The sequence below is a fragment of the Tachysurus fulvidraco genome, chromosome 10 (assembly GCF_022655615.1).
Source record: "Tachysurus fulvidraco isolate hzauxx_2018 chromosome 10, HZAU_PFXX_2.0, whole genome shotgun sequence".
Lineage (NCBI taxonomy): Eukaryota > Metazoa > Chordata > Actinopteri > Siluriformes > Bagridae > Tachysurus > Tachysurus fulvidraco.
In genome coordinates, this window is record NC_062527.1 from 7,598,507 (window position 1) to 7,620,404 (window position 21,898).

General features: G+C 38.7%; 3 protein-coding genes across 4 annotated transcripts in view; 1 reads left to right on the forward strand and 2 right to left on the reverse strand.

The window, feature by feature from the left end:
• Window positions 1-9,270, reverse strand: part of LOC113660036 (fatty acid desaturase 2-like) — a 23,283-nt gene extending 14,013 nt beyond the window's left edge. The window contains exon 1 of the mRNA XM_047820077.1: window positions 9,187-9,270. The gene's annotated coding sequence lies outside the window, so the exon portion shown is untranslated. The remainder of the gene's footprint in view (window positions 1-9,186) is intronic.
• Window positions 1,424-9,326, reverse strand: LOC113660090 (fatty acid desaturase 2-like). 2 transcript variants are annotated; one of them, XM_027173335.2, is made up of 13 exons: window positions 9,187-9,326; window positions 8,303-8,516; window positions 7,931-8,041; window positions 6,456-6,653; window positions 5,611-5,712; window positions 4,757-4,882; window positions 4,565-4,625; window positions 4,385-4,461; window positions 4,159-4,256; window positions 3,954-4,050; window positions 3,096-3,175; window positions 2,863-2,988; window positions 1,424-2,746 (listed from the first exon to the last, which is right to left on the reverse strand). In XM_027173335.2, exons 2-13 carry the CDS (start codon window positions 8,510-8,512, stop codon window positions 2,695-2,697), a joined length of 1,338 nt encoding a protein of 445 aa, XP_027029136.1. In that variant the 5' UTR covers window positions 8,513-8,516; window positions 9,187-9,326; the 3' UTR covers window positions 1,424-2,694. The 2 variants fall into 2 exon arrangements, with proteins under 2 accessions (XP_027029136.1, XP_047676032.1); XM_047820076.1 differs by lacking the exon at window positions 9,187-9,326 and adding an exon at window positions 8,978-9,120.
• A 1,042-nt stretch (window positions 9,327-10,368) lies between these two features.
• LOC125145794 (protein NYNRIN-like) lies at window positions 10,369-14,357 on the forward strand. Its single transcript, XM_047820079.1, has 2 exons — window positions 10,369-12,008; window positions 12,136-14,357. Exon 2 carries the CDS (start codon window positions 12,177-12,179, stop codon window positions 13,491-13,493), a length of 1,317 nt encoding a protein of 438 aa, XP_047676035.1. The 5' UTR covers window positions 10,369-12,008; window positions 12,136-12,176; the 3' UTR covers window positions 13,494-14,357.
• The last annotated feature ends 7,541 nt before the right edge of the window (window positions 14,358-21,898 follow it).

Genomic DNA, 21,898 nt, shown 5'->3' on the forward strand with positions numbered 1-21,898 from the left:
ACCGATTTTACCGAGTTCACTTCTCTCTCTCTCTCTCTCTCTCTCTCTCTCTCTCTCTCTCTCTCTCTCTCTCTCTCTCTCTCTCGCATCGTTCTTTTTTGTTTGTATTTCATCATTAGGTGGCAATTTAAGAATTATATTAATTACCCAGAATCCAACAAATGTTAGATATTTTTCTGTTATATTTTTTTCTGTTTCAGATTCTGTTTTCACAAAAATAGAATTCAAATAAAAGGCTGTTTTTGTTCTTTTCCAGATTTTTCCATTCATTTCATTACAAAACAAAGTTTTTGTCTATTATTATCCATCACATCTGCTTTAGTCAACAGGTTCTTTATTGGCACTTACAGTAGAATAATTAAGACAAAAGCAGTGGGCAAAGATTCTTGATCTTTATGTCTCAATCTTTAAGTGTAGTTTCAAAGGATATTTGTTGAGTCAGACATTTTTCTTTCTCACATGTGAAGCTACAGATCAGGTTTGTTGAGAGTATTGTGGTATGATGCTGTAGTTACGATATAGTTTTGAGTATTAAGCTTGACCTCGCAGAGTCCCTGCTTGCACTTTGGTCACCATGTACACATTTTTGTATTATTGTAGCACAGGAACAAATCTAAAGTCTACAACCAACATATACATGGAGTCCTGTTCTCTGATGTGCCATTGCCAATTCCTGACATATATCTATTGCTATAGCTCCTCTATCTTTTAGATAATAACAGGGATCATTTGCACATGGACTAGGAAAACAGGATTTATATTAACATTACAGAGGAAGATTCAAATTCTGTCTGTGCACTTTTTATTGTGTTCAAAGCATATCCATATGTAAGACATCAAGCCATCTGAACAGGCATTATGCATCCTGATACACTATTTCTATTTGGCTCTTTCTCTACTTCTGCTGCTTTCAATGGGTGCACATAGATACCTTAAAGATTTAAAGTGTCCAAAAACAGTTTATGCAAAAGTTTCACCTTTGCTTCAGTTGATAATCACATCATAGATTTGTACCTTGAACTTCTGCCAGTTGCATTTTACTGCTTCATATAGGGCAAGAAATTATGAGAGAAAATGAACAGGAACATTGAGATAAACTGGCAGTTCACAGTGAAGTTCTACTATTGGAAAGCTCCTTTACTCTATTGCTAGAAGACTTTTAATGGGAGCAGTGTTCCAGAGCAGCTTCAGCTAAATTTTTGCATCAGACCCCAAAACACAGATGACTGTTTTGTTGGTGTCTGCACTGTAGCAATCTACTCTGGATTCCAGTGCATCCCTGTAGTATACCATCCTAGTCTAACACTGAGGTCCACATTCACTCATTGATGCATCGTCGATCACACAATATGTGTGCTTTGTCCAAAATGTTAGAAGCTGAATACAAATGTTCTTTATAGGAAAACAATCAACAACTGAAACGTTTGATGTCACTTTGCGTTTTATTTTTTACTTATCACAGTTTTCAAGGCTTTCAGTCTATCATCCACATGTTTACATATGTCTATCATAACACACTTAAAATCCAATGCCCCAGAAATGACAAAAAAAAAAGATTTTAGAAATGGTTCATTATATAATACAGTTTCATTTGAATGCCTCATGTATGTATGTAAGGATGAAGTGAGTAAAGCCTCAGACCTGACCATACATTCAATTAATGTATTTATTTAGAGAATGAGATGCATACAGAGAGATAATAATCCTATTCCTATTAACAATTATTGTCCATCCTATTTTATATTTGCCACTCTGTGTATCACCATCAAAACTGAATCTGCTTGATTGCAAGACAGATCTACAACATGGCTGATACACCTGGCAGCATAACAAGACGCTCATACAGTATGTCTAGAAGCTGTATCGGAAATACAACACAGTACCTTCCTCTGCGTCCTCTAAACGACTTTCTTTAACCTTTTGTAGAAAAAAGAATCATGCCAAACTCCTTATATCAGATAGCAGAGACAGCTGGGAAAGGGACAGTATTGGAAGATGCTAAAGGCTGTATTTCCCAGCTGAGATTGCTTCTTTAAAACCTCTGGACAAACCGTGTACTCTGAACCTCATGGACATCTTAGATAATAGCTTAGATTGCTCTGTGGCTGGAGTGTCAATATTCATTGAGTACAGGTAGGCTACAGGCTGCTCACAAGAAGACGAACCAAAATGAAAAAAATAATAAAGTAATAAAATAAAATAAACAACAAATGCTGGGGGACAGTTTTAAATTTACTTAGCAACGCACATTTAATTTCAATGTTATCTAATGAGTTTTACTATGATTAAGTGCTTTACTATGATTAAGTGCTATTTAAAAACTGTTCAAGAAAAAGATGTTATTAGAAAATTATTTATAATATAAGAAACTATTATAACATTTGAATCTAGAGGTCCAGCACTATAATTTTAATACTGATGTTAACATGAGCATGAAAAGGTATTATAAATGTTGTTTTTGGAGAGAGGCTTGTCGTCCCAATTCATTAACAAATAATACATTAGTTCCAGCATACAGGACATGGATCATGAGAAGATTAAAATCTAAATTCAAAGGCAAAAAGGCTTACAATACATACTACTAAAATCAAATTAAAGTCCTATTATTGTCACTACTGTGTATATAGTTGAAATGTAGATGTTTTTTAAGAATTATTACACTGTAGATGTCATTTTAAACAACAGGTAAGATGATTATTTGTGGAGGTAGGCATCTAGCCACAGCTCACCAGATTTCTTCAAAGACCTGAAAAGGATAGAAACAAAATCTCAATTTTAGCTTTGTAATTAATAATATTAACTTATTTCAAATCTGATTGAAACTTTGGAATATTAAACAAACTAGAGCGATAAATAAACTACCTGACAATGTCACACCAGGATTCCCACAGGCCTTTGACCTGGTACTGAATTCCATACTTCTCACAGAGTTCTCGTACTTGAGGAGACGCACGGCTATAGTTATGGCGAGGCATCATGGGGAATAGACTGGTTGGGGGCAAAAATATATACTGTATAAAAGCTCCATACTCAAGTATTTTGGTAATATGAATACATCTATAAGCATAAACTCAACACAATGCTAGGGCACTTACTGGTGCTCGATCTGGAAGTTGAGATGGCCGCTGAACCAATCATTGAACTGTGAATGCTCAATATTACAAGTAGCTTTCAACTAAACAAAAATCCACAAAAGCACATATTAAACCAATAGAAATAAAACAAATCATATACTGATTTAATAACTTCCTGTGCTTCAACATACTTTAATGCTTAAATAAAGAAATATCCCCTATGGCCCATATGGTACCAACAACCATGGCATGGTTAGTCAGTTAGAGATTACGTAATTTATAAATGGACATTGTCATTATCAGTTGAATTTATCTGAACATAATCTTAATCAGTTCAAACAATTTGAGAATTACAGCACTTTTTATAAAAGGTCCCCTGTTTTTAAGGGACCAGAAGTAACTGGATGGTCATCTGTTCCATGGCAAGGTGTTTATTATTCCATAATTTTTTCACTTACAAGTAAGCAGAATAAACATTTGTATTCTTCTATTGTAGGAAGTGTAGTTACATTTGGAATCTGTTGCTGTTAACTTCTCAACATAAAGTCCATTAATTTATGTATTAATTTATGTCCATTAACATAAAGTGTTTACCAGATTAGACAAAGCCTGTACACTTCCAGAACAACATGCTATGGACAAATAAGACACAGATACATTTGTACCTGGCAAGAAGAGAAAGCGAAGAGTTTTTTTCCCTTATACAGTATTTACTGATAACCAAAATGTCCCAAGAACAAAATGCTGTAGTCAAATGTGTGAGTGCTGTTCTAGTTTCAGATATTTGAGTATTATTGTGTATAGAGCACAGTTCTGTAAAAACTTGAGTTGCCTGTTGTTTAGGAACTAATAATACTTCATACGTATCCAAAAATGTACCTGCATGCTGAGCCAATCGTCATGTTTATCATGGTCAATGTCCATGGGAATGTGATTCATCTGGGTCACCCACACAAACCAATGACTCTCCAGAAACCTGAAAATCACACCAGTAACAGAAAATCCAATGTGAAGGATTGTACTACACTAAAATAAAATATACTGTTTAAAATCAGGGGTAAGCAGAAGTCTGGTGAAGTCCTACCTTACAAAAGTTATAAGCACAAGCGATCCCAGAATTCCATAATACGGAGAATAAAACATAAAGAAACGTGCATAGTAGGACAAAAACCATGCAAAATCCTCAAAAAAATGAAAAGAAACAATGATAAGTCATCAAATTTATAAGTAAGTCTCTACATAAGAAAGAGGTAGTTCTACTGGATGTTAAGATGCATAGTAATGTAAAAGGCATTGTCATGGCAACTTACCACCCAATCCCGCTGCAAATACATGGTCTGAATAACGTGCAGGTTAAAGTACAATGGTAGGAGCAGGGGAGGGCCAACTAGTTAAGAGAGAGAGAGAGTAGAGAGGTGTAACTAGGCAGTGGTTTAAATGTTAAACATTTTTCTTTTTACTGGTCTAAGAAATAGCAATGAATGACCAACCCAAAAAGAAATACCGATGCTGATGGTTATATGGCATGTGCTTCACCTTTTTAATCCCATACTGTAACAAAGGTTGAGGGAAGAAATTATAGACAAACAAAGCTTTTTTAAAAATGAAATATGTTTTGTGAAATCTGTGAAGGTGTGAAGGCTAATTAATTACTGTACAGATCTGTCTGTCCTTTAGTTTACCTCAACAGGCAGGATGTTTCCCAAGACCAGTATGTTCAACATGTTGACGTCAGGGTCTTTACTGACAATATTGGGCTTAGCATGGTGCTGAAAGTGGCGATGGTTCCACCAATTTGCAGAAGCCCCCTGTATATTCACAAAACACACATAGACAGAGTGGTACACTGGGGAAAGTCACATCTTGGATGTTTAAGACAGGCATATTTTAATATACAACGATGAGTCAAAGCATTGTGCCTACTTACAGATGGAGTTAATAACATCAATTATCTCCAAACAATGGAGAATATCAAGGTCTAGGATATATTAGATCAGATTTCATAGTCAAAGTGTTGGATGCAGAAGAAATAGGCAGGTATATGCAACATCTGGGCAACTTTGACAGGGGCCAAATAATTAGGACAAGATGTTGAGGTTGGAGCATCTCTGAAACAACAAGGCTTAAGGGGTAGTGAGAGTCTTGTGGGAATAAGACAAGGGGAAAGAAACCAGAAACTTGCATCAGGATGTTATACACCAAGGGTGGTGAGGGCTGTACTGTTAGGTCATAGAAATATTTTAGGATGTCACAACACCCTGCTAGGTATGGAGCTGCATAGCTGTAGACCTGCTCACAGTGCCATGCTAATTATCATCTGTCCAGGGAAACCGTCATTAATGTTTACAGTACAAAAGTTCTGATCTGTGTAGTCACCTTGCAACTTGTATTGTAAGACTTAAAGGACCTGCTACTAATGTCTTAGTGTAAAATTCACCTCCAGAGATACAGTCCAACAGCATATTAGCCAGCTAGTGTAGTGTGGTTTGACTCATTGGTGTATATGTAAATAGAAGTATAGATCTTGAAATGATACCTTCAGGTGTCCAATGATAAATTTGTGCATTAAGTGATCCCAAGTGGAATTTTTAAAGACTGACAGGTGGCCAAAGTCATGCTGAAGCCATCCAGCCTGAGCCTGTATGGTAGAGGAGAGAAAGCACACATCAACATACTGTGTGGCTTGTTCCCAATTTGGTTACCTGACAATTCTATTTAACAAGCCACATTCTATCATATGGCATCTACATAAATTTTGGGGTGAAATTCCATTTTATTAATCTTATTTAATTTTTCTCCAGGTGTATGTATTGCTGGATACCAGTATTAAGGGTTTACATGTTTTGGTTTGTCTAAATTGACATCATTCTTATACACATACATTGATTATATGGGAGCCCAGGATGGCTGTAACAGGGATAGATGTAATGCTTTTAATTTCTCCACGTGCTCATTTTATTACTTATTGCACATGGGGAAGCAGCATATTGTAACAAATACAATCAGATATATAAGGAATTAAATTACAAAAACTGTTTATCGTGAAATATATTTCATGCAAGTTGTAAGTACCAATCTCGCTGTTCTAAGCTGATGGTAAGCTTTTTCATGGATATCTGGACCAACAATATTTGAGAAAATATTACAACCTACCACACACAGTATATTAAGCTGCTCCAAATTAAATACACTCATAATGCTGCATTTAACCCTGGACTATGATACAGATAGTTTTGAAGAAAAAAGCACTAGAACATTTAACACAGACACATGCAGCTACTTTATAGCACATTTTAAATGCTTTAGCTCTGGTTTCCCCCCAAGTATGAGAACATATTTACCATGAGCACAATCCATATTAAAAAAATTAAGCCATCCTACCTGTGAAGTGGCCAGCAAGACAGATAATAGAAGTGAAATTATCCAGCCATTGCCAAAATTCCAAAGGAGTGCCACAGACAGGGCCTCCAAGAGCAGAATGTGGCCAAGATATAGGATAAAAAAGAGTGGACTGGTGCGGAACAAGCCCTGTGATTCCAACCTCTTACGCAAGTCCCGGAAATCTTCCATTAAAGCAGCCTGAGAAAGACGAGACAAGAGCCAGGCTGTCAGGAATTAATGCAGAATGTATGAATGCAGAATGCTAAATACAATCTTAAGGTAAAAAATGTATAGTATAAATAATAATTAATACTTATATTATTCTGTCATGTATTCTATCCTAAGACTACAGCTGAGTGGAGGACCTCCAGGGCTTGTGGAGTAAGTGGAAATTTCCTGCTTACTTGTTTACTTGCAAAGCACTAATAGTAAAAAAAATCTGAAAATGTTCTAGCTCTGTGTACTAATCTACCGCTTTTATATTTTAACAGTGACTTTGGCTGGCATCTTGCTCCTCCATGGCAGGATAGTGTTCGGTGGGGTTCCATGGTCTGAGTCACTTTGATGACTTTTTGCTTTATAACTCAGCAAACAAAAGAAGGAAGCCACTATAATTGTCCAGAATAAGAAAATTGAACTGTATTTATATGTAAGAAACTGGACCATGTGTGCTGAGTAATAAAGTGATAAGGAAAACCATAAGATCATCAAATACTGTAATCTTTAAATATAATATCTCATTGTAACCTGTGGGGAGAACTATTGTCCAGAATGTAACATGACCCTCAGTCAGACAAACTGGGGCAAATGTACTTCCACTAATAAGCAACAGATGGCAGTAGATACAGAGGCATCATTTTGTCCCAAAGTAAACTCAGCCATAGTCACATGCATTTTAAAAACTCTAACAGCCAATCGGTGGCTGAGCCTGAACCAGGCCACCCAACAGGCCAAATACAGAGTCTGTGGTAACAGACATAATATGTTTGTGTCTCACAGCCAAACTTTCAGCTTTAAACAAACGGCTAAATTCCTCATCTAGTATTTCCCAGTGTAAGCAGGCCTGACAGGGCCTCTAAAGGGCCAAGCAAAGAAAGGCTACTTCTTCAGGTTTGTTTTTAAGATCTTACACCATGTGAATGTTACAGCACAATCTGTTCAAAATGTGGATAGGAGTGAGCCCACAGTAAGTGATCATCGGTTATGAAACATACTGTATGGACATCTGACCATAACACTGATGCTTTTTGAACACCCAACCCTGTGACTCTCTGACTCTATTGTGTGGTCACATATATATATATATATATATATATATATATATATATATATATATATATATATATATATATATATATATTTAAAACAAATGTACATCAAATATAATTAAGCACATAAACCAAGGTGCTGCATTTCCCCTCAGGTGATGCCCATTTCTATACGTATGTAATAATGGTGTGTAGTTGCAGCCATACATTTTTGCCGTGGTCTTGACTGGGCTCTGAAGGTGTCAGCTCTCCCAGCAGCAGTGGCTTCATGAACTTCCTCACGTATCGCTGATCCGGATGGAAGGCTGCAAACGCATCCTGCACAAAGCCGCACTTTCTTTTAGGTGTCCACATAGTGCAACAATTTTTCTCTTCTGCTCAATAATACTGCTCAATGTTGGCCTGCGTGTATGTGAATGCAAACTTAATAAAACAGTGAGGATTTGGCTGTGTGATCTGAAGTGAGTCAGTGTGATCTGAAATGAGTTCTGGCAAAATTATTAAAAGCACTGTTTATCTTATTTAAAAGGATACTTAAAAGCATAAGCCAAACACATATCTTATGATGTAGTTAGTTACCGTTGCATCCTCGCCAGCATAGTGCTCAAGGATTCTGCGTCCTCCAGGATGTCTCTTTGTCCACTCGCTCACATTGTACACTTTTCTCTCGATCACCAGCCACTGATCACCCCTGCGAATGTGTTTCTGCACTTCCTCCCAGGTATACTGAGCACATATACCATTTTCTCCTGACCCCAGCTGCTCACCCCGATGTCCACCTCCACCCATCTCTCTGTTAACAACGTTAACATTGCTCAGGTTAGGAACAAGCGAAAGGCATAAAAGTCCCACAAAGATAAAATAAATAGGTTATAAATAGATAAATACAATCAAACAAGTTCATCACTCTTTAACAGTGTTTTTTACTCTTCTTGTAAAGGTACCTGATTTCAGCTAAACCAGCTGTAATAAATTCCACACTGTAATCCTGTTATAAAGCCTTTTCATATCATCTAATCAATCTCTGGCTAAACACAACACCGGGCTTGGTAATAAAAATGCATCCAACCGTAGCAAATGTACATATAGGAAATATTATTTCATGATACAATTTAACATGCACCAGCACCTAAGGACAAGAGGCATAAATAGAATGCTGCTATAAAAAAGAAAGAAAAAAAAAACTTCCATTTGTTTTTTTTAAAGTGTATGCATTTTTATTTTTTTATTTGAAGAGAAATAAACAATTCTTACCCACTGATGATATTTTATAGATCTGTCTGTACTGTACATGCAGTTCTATAGTCTACTTATATAAATTCACACAAAAGAAATGATTGGTTTTTATCTCAGAATTTGAGATTGGGGTTAGATTGTAATACAGTCACATAAGTCACATCCATCCATCACAGAATACAGTAGAAGAATGACAGCTGACTACAAATGCAGTAAGATGTACTCACTCGTCAGGGTTTAACGTGTATGTCTGCACGTAGTCGTGATGTGTTCATGTAACTGTGGCCAGTCCTGCGTGATAAGTGATGTATTCGGTGTTATCAGTGTTTATCCCCCGGTGCGCCGCTGCTCTTTCATACTGGCTCTCATCACTGCGCTCCTCTCCTGAGTTCCAAACAGATCGTTCGAGCGACTCTGCTCCAATCCGAGCGCGCGTCCTGCAGCCTTCTAACCAATCAGCGCGCAGATCTACTTAATACTTACCGATTTTTCCGAGTTTATTTCTCTCTCTCTCTCTCTCTCTCTCTCTCTCTCTCTCTCTCTCTCTCTCTCTCTCTCTCTCTCTGTCTGTCTGTCTAAAATTGTGGGTGATTGAGAGTGTGAGAAAGTGGGTCTGTTACACAAAAGATATTTGATGATTTGTTTTCTTTTCCCCTTTGCTTCTCCCACGAGTGTCCTTTAACATGATGGAAAATTTAGGCATATACAGTAACATCATATAACAGGTTATTCTTCACCTTTGTATGAAATATGTACACTTTGTATCATATAACTTCACTTACACTACAATCGTAGAAAAACTTTTTATACCAAAAGTGGACAAACTTACAAAAGTGTAAACACTACAAAAGTGGACAAACTTATTAGAACAAGTAGAGTTTAGAAAGCAAAATGAAGAAATAAATTAAAAAACAACAACAACAACTTCTACTTCAACAGGAAAAAATGTTTGCTATCAAAATGAAGCTAATCTTTCATACTTTCAAGACAACTAGTCGAGTTCATCTGGTTCTTCATCATCCACTAAACTCTAGCTCTGGATGTTGCTTTTCTGTAGTCTAATGTACCTCTCAATAATGAACAACAGAATGTTCTCAGTAATTTAATCAGGTTTTACTGACTTTCACCAACCCACTAACCCTATCATTTATAAATCAATAAATGGAAATGAACAGAAACTTAACCACAATATACTGTAGATTAACTCAGCTGTCAGTTACTTACTGCTGAAATGAATTTTCTTTATGTTAATAAATTTTTGTGCTTATTTCATTTTCTTTCCACATTTCTCTTTCTCTGTCGAAAGGAATGTTGACCCCACTCTGGTCATGCTGACCTTTGATAAGTGTGTTCTTGTTTTTTGTACTCTGTGTTTCTGCAAACATAAGCAGGAGAATGGAACGTGATACTCTCGATCAAGTAAGACATGTCTGATTGACTAATTGATGTCCCGACGTGATACTCTCGATCAGGTAAGACATGTCTGATTGACTACCTGGTCGGCAGTATTACTAGGAAGAAGTTATCCCCTTTTAGAGGGATAGTTATCCTTGGTTTTGTTTGAGAAAGCCAAGAAGGTTATCCTTGGTTTCGTTTGAGAAAGCCAAGAAGGTTATCCTTAGTTTTGACAGAAAAACTAAGAAGAGTGCACTGTATATTTCCTCTCTTGACTTCTCCATGCCTCTTTTCTTTGCCTGTTGTAATATTTTTGTTTGTTCATAATGGGGAACTTGTATCCCAAGCCTATGCCTGGTGAAACACCGTATGATTGGATGATACGATGTGGTTTAGGATATTATGCACAACCATTTGTTGAGAATTTGGCTGGCTGGACTGAGGCCAATCCTCAGATTCCACCATACCCACGTGATGGTACCTTTGATCCGGGTTATTTAGCCTCCGCATACCGCATGATTTTTGAGGGTATAGGAGATCCACAGTGGGAGTGTTGAACCACCACCTTACTCTAAAGAAAAAGAAAAAAGGGCCCGTTGGCCTCTAATCGGCCTACCTCACCAGATAACCATTACATCTTGTTGATATGCTAATTAAGAGTTCTCGTAACTGTCAGTTTACAGGAGCAGATTATCGATTTATTCTCCAGAATAAATTAGGCGATCAGTATGATGAAGAGAAATTGATCGAACAAGTTCCTGTGTTAAAACCTACGAATGATGAAGTAGTAAATATAACAAAAAAGGAGGAAGAAAAAGAACTCAAACTCAAGTTGTTTCCACATATTTTTGGAAGGATAATAGAGATGCCTTAGACCAATTGCGTCGGCAGCTCACTAAATATCTGCTTAATATTAAACATGCTAATCGTGATCTCTCTCAGGTTACTAACTGTAAGCAGGAAAAGGGAGACTCAGTGGTCTTACAATATGCAGATCACCTCCTGGTGGCTGCGACCGATTATGACACCTGCCAAGCAGCGGCCCTGGCTCTATTCACACACCTGGCTGAGAAAGGTTTTAAGGTGTCCAAGTCAAAACTCCAGTTCTGCCAGAACACTGTCCGCTACCTGGGCTATGAACTCTCTCAGGGCTCAAGGAAGTTAACTGCCGAACGAATACAAATTATCATGGACACCCAGCGGCCTGCCACTAAACAGGCTTTACAGGCCTTCCTCGGCCTCATTAACTACTGCCACCAATGGATCCCAGACTGTTCTTTGTATGACAAATGTCTGCGTGCTGCGGTGAAGCATTCTGGTCCTTCATCCACACTTTTCTCATGGACTCCAGAAATGCAGGATGCTTTTGTGGCATTGAAACAGGCCCTGTGTACGGCTCCTACTCTGGGACTCCCCAACTACAGCCTCCCTTTCCACCTGTATGTTGTGACTCAGCCAGGAACAGCCTCTGGGGTGCTGGCCCAGGAACATGGGGCAGGCATGCGACCTTGTGCGTTTCTTTCTAAATCCCCTTGACTCTGTGGCTCAGGGTTTGCCTGCCTGTCTACGTGCTGTTGCCGCCTGTGCTCTGATGGTAACTGATGCTGAAAAGATTGTTTTATCTCATCCTTTGATCTTACACACCTCACATCAGGTAACGCAAATTTTACGCAATTTAAACACACAGCACATGTCATCACAGCGACGTTCAGGATATGAGACTGTGTTATTGGCCACTGATCATTTAACTGTACGTCCATCATCCTCTCTCGACACTGTAGCACATGCCCTGCAGCGCCTTCTTAATGCACAGGATGATTGTATGGGTGACTCTGATCATGATTGCCTTACTGAAATAGTCAATGCCACTAGCATCCGCCCTGACCTCTCCAACGTTCCCATACAGACAGGTGATGTCCTCTTTGTAGATGGCTCTTGCTCCAAACCTAGTGATGGTGTTTATCTTTGTGGCTATGCTGTTTGTCGGTTACCTAACACTGTCCTTGAATCTTTTTCTCTCCCTTTCTCCTCTACACAGGGAGCTGAACTCTTCGCTCTCACGCGTGCCTGTGTTCTCGCTGACTACGCTGACGTCACTATTTACACTGACTCTCGTTATGCCTTCCGAGTAGCTCATGATTTTGGCCGCATCTGGCAATCTCGTGGGTTCACTGCAGCTGACGGCAAGCCTATCTCCCATGCCTCGTTAGTGCAGGATTTAATCACTGCCTGTCATCTGCCTCATTCTGTGGCCATTGTTAAAACTAGGGCGCATTCCTCTGGTGACACCGATGAAGTGCGAGGGAACAGTTTTGCTGACCAAATGGCTAAACAGGCTGCGGCCTCACGCCCACTTCCCCCAAACCTATCTCCTGCCATGTTCTCTGTTAACACCATGATCAGTGCTGTTCTACCTGACATGGATCTCCCTTCGCTGCATGCTTCAGCTTCGCCTGCTGACCGCGAATTTTGGACTAGTCAGGGTGCAACTGATTCCTATGTTATTCTAGATAACAAGGGCCGTGTCTGTCTACCGCGACATTGTACTCCTTTTCTCGTCCGCGAGTTTCATGGCCCCAATCATCACAGACAAAGAGGGGTGTTACAGGACTTATCTGAGGTTTTTTGTATTTTCCGCTTACACACAGACATGAATAGAATATTAGAAGGATGTTTAATATGCGCACAGAACAACATTTCAAAATCAGGTGCCACACATCAACACTTTCCCATGCCTGACACCCCCTTTCAAGAATGGCAGATCGATTTCACACACATGCCTAGGCAGGGTCCTTTCAGATACCTTTTGGTAATGGTTGATAAGTTCTCCAGATGGGTAGAAGCCTTCCCATGTAATAAGGAAAATGCTAGAGTTGTGGTACAGAAGCTAACTACTGAAATAATTCCTAGATATGGCATCCCTGTAGGAATTGATTCTGACAAGGGAACTCCATTTACATCTAAAGTCACTCAGCTTCTGTGTAAAGAGTTAAAGGTCAATTGGCATTTCCACATTCCTTACCATCCAAAGTCATCTGGTATGGTGGAGCGAGCCAATCGCACAATAAAAGACAAAATTCGTAAAGCAATGCACACGTCCGGTTCCAAAAATTGGGTCATGCGTTACCCCTTGTGCTAGCAGATATGAGAATGGCTTTGGATCACCTGTCTCCCTATAAGCTTGTGATGGGGAGACCATTTCCCCAACCTTGGCGAAGAGGCAAACAGGCATTGGGAATGGGGGACCTTGATGTACACCTCAGCGAGTACTCTGCAGGGTTAATTCAGAAGCTCAACGAGTATTGGGCGCGGGTAAATTCAAAACAACCCTAAATTCCAATTGGCAATACTCACCCTTTTAAGGTGGGAGATCGTGTCTTGGTCAGAAATTTGGGAAAATTAGGCACGCCTTTGGGTGAGACCCCGTATAGTGGACCTGCAGAAATAGTCGCTGTGACTCGCACTGCTGTGTTAACTGATCTTTTTCCACAGTGGATCCACGCCTCCTGTCTAAAACCAGGCACGGGTTGGAAAGAAGAATCATAAGTAAAAAGTCTGTCTAAACAGTGTTTGTGTTTCAGAACTCTGAGGCAACAGCTGACAACCTTTTCAGGGGTCCCCTCTTCCCAGCATACAAATAAAAGGATCGGCTGACCTACTGTACAAAGAGGGGGCTGTCGGTGAGCTCCAGGTGACGACACACATCTCTCTGCAAAAGGCTGACATCATTGAGCGAAACGGCGTGGTGAACCCGCAGACTCTCCTGTGCCCCCTGTTCGTACATCTGCTACGGTGCAAACGGTGCACGAGGAAGCCGTTGGGGACAGAAAGACAACCTCTACTGGAATCAGGAAACATAGCCAGTGACCAGTATGGCTGTTCTACTTCTACTACTGCTCGTCGCGCTTGGGACAGGGATTCCCGTCCAAGCTCATCCGCATGATAATACCTTCTGGCAGTTCGCGAATTGGACGACAAGAAATTTGTCAATTTTACAAGCATTTGTAATTATACTTCATTATTATTCAGTATAAAAGAGGGGATTGCTGAAATGAATTTTCTTTATGTTAATTAATTTTTGTGCTTATTTCATTTTCTATCCACATTTCTCTTTCTCTGTCGAAAGGAATGTTCTCCCCACTCTGGTCATGCTGACCTTTGATACTGTAAGTATGTTCTTGTTTTCTTGTTTTTTGTACTCTGTGTTTCTGCAAACATAAGCAGGATGGTAAGGCTTGAATGTTCTTGGTTTGAGTCTATCCTGTTCTTTTAGCACTCTTGACAGGATGAAGAAGACAAGATAGGCTGACCTGCTTGTGAGATTACTCGCAGGACACTCAGTTTCTCTTTGCTCATGTACAGGCTTATTGACCTTCAATGCCTGGATGAGTTGTGAGGAAGCAGCATTTTTGCATACCCCTATCTATGTTGAGAAAACTTCTCCCCTTGCCTTATCTCATACACTATAGCTTACTGTATTCCATTGCATATATATTCTGTTCTGTCGCTCGGTTCTTTGAGTAGCTGTTTGGAATAAACCAGATTTTATTTCACTCGTGTGGTTTGTTCTCTCAGTGCTCCGGAGCTCCTATTGTTTTGCAGAGATAAAGGGACGCGGACAAGTGCGAGGAGGAATCTTTCTTACACTTACTTATCCAGCTTCTCATCATTAACATATTCATCTTAGAATTCTGCGTTGGCAGGTTTTCTCCAACAATTCTGGAGACCACTTCGATGTTCAGTTTCAGCAGCGTTGATAACACTCATTTTTTTTGGCTCAGTGGAAATCATTTTATTTTCCATCTACATTCCTTTGTAGAAAGACAAGATGCCATTGCAGTGTTATCAGTTGTACATCTGCAAATCTTCAACTCATTATTGCAAGGTATGATAGATAAATAATATGTATAAAGTATCAGGCCTGAAAAAAGGCTTATTATTACAGTATAAGAATTGTTAAATGTAATGCTAAATGTAAAGACAAAAATGACCTTTCTTCATGACACAATGACCTGGATACTGTAGATTTGAAGCATCTAACAACATCTGCTATACTGTGACTATAAAGACTGTCATGTGTTTATCTCAGGAATCTTACTCACAATATGAGTACACAATACCAAACACACATACTACTGTCTTTCCACTTGTACAACCATATGCTGTTATAATTAGTATATTACAGATTTAAAAAAATTGTACCTTGTTTATTAAGCTGGATATAAATGAGTTGATTGGTATCATTTGTTGTCTTTACACAGGAAATATGGTATTCATGAAAATTTGTGATGATGAAATGAAATGCTCATAAAATGCTTGTAAGTGTGTTAATTTATGCATAGGAGGACTGACTATATGCAAACCTCGATTAACCGACTTTAAATAATATAAACAAATCTGAGTTACTGCATTTATATAAACAGACAAAAAATAGCTTAATGTATTTTGTGAATCCCTGTCTTATAATATTAATGGTTTTAAATAAAGAAATAATAAATATGGAACAGCAAAGTTAGCAGGTGTCCATGGCGAATGGCAGGTGAGGGAAGCAAGGACGACGGCGAGACTAGTGGGGAGAGCAAGCGAGGGCGAGGGGAGCCAAGGCACAGAGCGAGGCAGGTGGGGGGAGCAGGGCACACGGCGGCGCAGCCGGAAAGGGCTGAGCTGAGGAAAAGGACGGGAGGGCGAAAGGAAACGGAGAGACGTCCTTCACTGGAGAAATGCTTGGCGATGCCACAGGGCACCACAAAAAAAAAACAAAAAAAAAAAACGAACCCCACTAGAAGGACTGGCGTGTGTGTGTGTATGTATGTGTGTGTGTGTGGAAGCCGGTCCGATGCTGGAAGCTATCCTGCTGGGTCTGCATGGTCGAGGCGGCTTCATCCTGTCAGGTCCCCGGACGGAGGTGGTGCGGTGACAGACCCGTACGCAGGATAGCTTCAAATGATAGGGGTTTAATACATTAGGAAGACAAACATATACCATGCTACACAGGGAACAAACAATATATTCAATGAAGCCGCGCTGCCTAATGCAACGCGACTCACATATAGCGACACGGACAATCACACACAATTGGGAACAGGTGTGATGACCGGGAGGAGCAGACAAAGACGGGGCAATCACGTGACATAAACAAACACAAACGCACATGGCCATAAGTCTGCGCAGATCCATCACGGATCTGCGCTAGTCCCTAACAGCAGGTCAACACTGATACTGTATTTTAGATTCTAAAATCATAAATTTCTGTAAAGTTGCTTTGTGGCGATGCAAAGATTTTAAGATTTTGGTATTAAAAGCACCAAACAAATACAGAATTTAATTGAGTTGATCAATTGAATTAATTAATAATACTGCTGTATAAAAGGAGGTCTGATTTCATTTGACATCATTTTCTTTCAATTGCTGTGCAATGTTTCATTTGAGCCAGCACTAAGCAACCGCTAAATAACCTACTTAGCATGTTTCAAGGTGCAGTGTGTCGTATACTCCTGAGTAAGTCATGTAATCATGTCCTTCTGCTTTTCTGTTATTGCATCAGGAGTCTTTGGGGCCAAATGTTGCCAAGATATTCCAATACGAATAAAAAATAAGTAAATGATGTAGTTACTCTTTGTGAGGATCAATGTGTCCACAATAATTAATCTGATTCACCTTTTCCATTAATCAGCTTTCGATTTTGGCCTTTCAGGGGCTGTTAAATAAAATGTTTTTTTTAACTGGCAGATAGTCATTTACAATTTTAGAAAATTTAGAAACATTAAATGTTTAGAAACATTACATTTTTTTTTTACCATTCAGTGGTCATTTCAGTTGTGTGAGCTTTGCCTTTTATGGACTTTTGTGGCTGTCACCAAATCCAAGTCATCCATGCTGGTCATGCGTGTTGTAATTTTAAGGTGATTGTCGTTCATTAACATACAGTACACATACAAGCACAAAATAAATTTCCAAATCTTTTGTAAATCTTTTGTAGACAAATAAAATTAAATGAATTGAAATTAAATGGGGGGGGGGGCACGGTGGCTGAGTGGTTAGCACGTTCGCCTCACACCTCCAGGGTTGGGGTTCAATTCCCACGTCCGCCTTGTGTGAGTTTGCATGTTCTCCCCGTGCCTCGGGGGTTATCTCCGGGTACTCCGGGTTCATCCCCGGTCCAAAGACATGCATGGTAGGTTGATCGGCATCTCTGGAGAATTGTCCGTTGTGTGTGAGTGAATGAGAGTGTGTGTGTGCCCTGTGATGGGTTGGCACTCCGTCCAGGGTGTATCCTGCCTTGATGCCCGATGGCGCCTGAGATAGGCACAGGCTCCCCGTTACCCGAGGTAGTTCGGATAAGCGGTAGAAATTGAATGAATGAATGAAATTAAATGGCAAGGAAAAATTAAAAATGGCAACAGAGTCCAGGTTTTATATCTGAATACCATAGTAATATGTTGTGTTTCTATATGAAGACTTTCTATATAAAATATTGAACAGTTAACCTTTAACAATTAACAACTAATCTTTCTAAATTCAACTGAGTCAAGTCTTTCACTCGTGTTCCATTTACCATGCAGTTTTCTGTATAATTACTTTGTCCTGATCAGTTTTATAGACACACACACACACACACACACACACACACACACACACACACACACACACACACACACACACACACACACACACACACACACACACAGAGAGAGAGAGAGAGAGAGAGAGAGAGAGAGAGAGAGAGAGAGAGAGAGAGAGAGAGAGGGCATCATATTTTAACCCTCATTTAACAATATTCCTTTTCAGCATATTGATTTTTTGTCTTCTCCCACTACAATTATTACAAAATATTATTACATCAAAATATCATCTGTTTATGTTAGATAATGATTCATACTGTTTATAAAAGTATTAAATATTATAATACTTCTAATATACTTCTTATGGCACCGTTAAACTGTTTATACATTCACCTACAAAACAATTTGAATAAAGTAAAACTAATTTGTTCCTGGTTGGTTTTTATTGGTTCAGCTGCATGGTATGAGAGTTACACTGATCAGTGACCTTATCAGTAAACACCGTCTACTGTTTTGATCTTAAGCCATTTCTCAGAACTGGCTTTGTATAACTTTATCCACAGTGGCACTTGCCAATCAATTACAATACACATAATTTAGCATGAGCCTGTAGGTTTGATAGAACTATAACGCTTTGACTATATATCAGACTCCCCTAATTAACTACTTCATGTCCTACAGTACATCCAAGCTTGTCTCATTATTTTATTCAGTAAAATTACTATAAAAAATTAAACATTAATGACAAAATAAAATTCAAAGAGATAGAAGAAGTTTTATCAGGTAAAAATGAATGAACGGTTAACGTGTCAGTGGTACAAGGTCTGCAGAATAACGTACAGTCCAATCACTTTTTTACTATCTGATAACAGGTCCCTTTGCCTCTAGCTGCTCTTTGTACTTCTAGACCTCGACAGGATGTCATTCTTGGAAATACATACTGGTTATACATATTGATTTTTCCTGAATGAAAATATACAGTTGCTGGTCATATAATTAGAATATCATCAAAAAGTTGATTTATTTCACTAATTCCATTCAGAAAGTGAAACTTGTACAGTATATTATACTGTATTCATTCATTACACACAGACTGATATATTTCAAATGTTTATTTCTTCTCATTCTGATTATAACTGACAACTAAGGAAAATCCCAAATTCAGTATCTCAAAAAATTAGAATATTACTTAAGACCATACAAATAAAGGATTTTTAGAAATCTGGGCCAACTGAAAAGTATGAACATGAAAAGTATGAGCATGTACAGCACTCAATACTTAGTTGGGGCTCCTTTTACTTAAATTACTGCAGCAATGTGGCGTGGCATGGAGTCGATCAGTCTGTGGCACTGCTCAGGTGTTATGAGAGCCCAGGTTGCTCTGATAGTGGCCTTCAGCTCTTCTGCATTGTTGGGTCTGGCATATCGCATCTTCCTCTTCACAATACGGGGTTTTAAGGTTATTATGGGGTTAAGGCCAGGCGAGTTTGCTGGCCAATTAAGAACAGGGATCCCATGGTCCTTAAACCAGGTACTGGTAGCTTTGGCACTGTGTCCAGGTGCCAAGTACTGTTTGAAAATGAAATCTGCACATCCATAAAGTCAGCAGCAATAAGTGAAATAAATCAACTTTTTGATGATATTCTAATTATATGACCAGCACCTGTATATTTTTTTACATCCACTTCATCCAAATTACATGAAGAACTTGCTGAGTTGTGAGACATTAAAACTTGTGCAAACAATTCAAATTTTTCACATGTTTTGTGCTTATCTGGTTTTAACATTATGTTTTGCAGCAAAGCATTGATAAGAAAATAAATGAATAAATAACAATGAAAAATACAGAATTATAATGAGAGAGACAGGGAGAAAGAAAATTATTTAGGGAGATGGGCATTTAAATATATTTTAGTATTTCATCTGAAGAAAACAATTTAGACACAATCTGATAAATAAATTCATTGGTGAATCTTGCATATATGTATATATAACATTTGGCAAAGCACAACAAAAGTAAATGAATTTATTTAATTCATGTATTCCACTATTTGATGCTGGGTGAGTTTGCTGATCACCAGCAGAGGGTGCGTCATCCCCAACAATTAATAAACCAGTCAGTCCATGAGTCCAGGCAAAGCCTGACTTCTAGCATGTACCCATGGAGTAAACATGAACCTTCTACTTTCACAGAAAGAGTTCATTAGCCTGTTATGGAAAAAGGTGAACTAGAGAAAACATATCAGTTTGTATTTATACTGGCATCCATAATACTTACAGAGCCTGTAATTGGGCTTCAGACCAGTACCTGTGTGACAATGTATTATTAAATGTACTCAGTAGTATATCTGGTACTTTATAACCGATTACAGTAGCTGACTAAAGTTGATCAGCAGCAGTGCACTTGTCAAATTCAGGCACGATGCTGTGTATTTTCTTATAGAATATTTCTTTAGAAATAGCAACGCTTCAGGTGTGGGGAGGGAAAAAATGAGGGAGGGGATAAGAAAGGTTTAATAGTTACACACATGGATTCAACTGAAATAGCAAGATGATCACTTTATTAAATCTTTAACTAAATCTATACTGTAGCAGTTATTTATTGTTTGAGATGTTGCCTTGTGAAGTCAGCTGTTCCAAAATTAAAAAATCTATGTAGTACAAATGCCTTTTGAAATAGTCTAAGTCTATTCATTTTTATTTATTCATTAATTAATTAATTTCGAGGCATCCAGACATTGTTGAGGCATCCAGACATTGTACCAGCTCCCAATGTCGCCGACTCTAAGAATCCTGAGACATCTCCAGTTAGACTCTGTGATACTAAGGAGTTCCGAAGTCCATGATCCTTACACCAATACAACATTTATCTGACTGTATATTACAATCACACCCCCAGTGTCACCCATATGAGGATGGGTCCCCCTTGAGTCCGGTTCCTCTCAAGGTTTCTTCCTTTACCAATTTAAGGGAGTTTTTCCTTGCCACTGCTGCCTGAGTCACCTCAGACTTGCTCATAGGGGGATAAATACAGATTGTGAAATATTTATATCTAATAATAATCTTGAATTTTTTTTATTCTGTCAATTCTTTTACTTTTATTATTCATTATTTCCTTTATCATTAATTATATTTACCTTCTGCTCTATGTTTATGTTCTGTAAAGCTGCTTTGGGACAATGTCTATTGTAAAAAGCGCTATACAAATAAACTTGAATTGAATTGAATAATTAAATTCATGGTATTATGTAAACTCTGTGAGCACACTTAATGTGTATCAACTGATGGGCGAGACTTGACAAAATAAATATATTATGCCAGATAGTCTCCCAATCAAGTTCCACACTAATTACTTTAAACTCTCTGGACCAGGCTGAAAGACAACTTATGACAGGATCTCTAAGCCTAGTGAAGACATTATATAAATAAGAGACCAGACCCTGAGTTGATGTGATACATATTTCTGATTGCGGTGTATTTAGGACAGTGTGTTAGGTAGTGTATCTCTGTCACCACCTCTCCCAGGTGGCAGTCAGAGTGCAGCCACTCGTCTCTCTGCAGCCAGGTCTGTCTGAGTTTCATGCTGTGTTCATGGAGCCTGTACATCATCAGGGCTTTACTTAGTTATTGTGATTTAGCACCAGATAACATTGACGTTTGGTTCTTTCTTTCCAAAAGATGACCTACTTCTAATTTTGGTTTCTAATCATTTAGTTGGGGCTCATTTTAGTGTTGGAGTTGTCATGGGGCCCTTTGTAATAATCTCTCTCTCTCTCTCTCTCTCTCTCTCTCTCTCTCTCTCTCTCTCTCTCTCTCTCTCTCTCTCTCTCTTTCTCTCTCTCACTCCTGCGTATTTGTGTGTGTCTTTATGTGTATGGGCATGTATGTAGGTGTGCGTATGTGTATGTGGGTGTGTTTCTCTCCATGTATGTGTATTTGGACATATGTGAACTCTCTCTCTCTCTCTCTCTCTCTCTCTCTC

Bases quoted from the DNA above. Each gene is read 5' to 3' on its own strand.
- LOC113660090 (XM_027173335.2), bottom strand. From the start codon at position 8,512: ATGGGTGGAGGTGGACATCGGGGTGAGCAGCTGGGGTCAGGAGAAAAT. The intron at 4,051-4,158 runs GTAGGACTTCAC...TGTGATTTTCAG, and splicing joins GTGCTTATAACTTTTGTAAG to GTTTCTGGAGAGTCATTGGT. The intron at 3,176-3,953 runs GTACATTTTTGG...ATTTTTGTTTAG, and splicing joins ACGATTGGCTCAGCATGCAG to TTGAAAGCTACTTGTAATAT.
- LOC125145794 (XM_047820079.1), top strand. From the start codon at position 12,177: ATGGGTGACTCTGATCATGATTGCCTTACTGAAATAGTCAATGCCACT.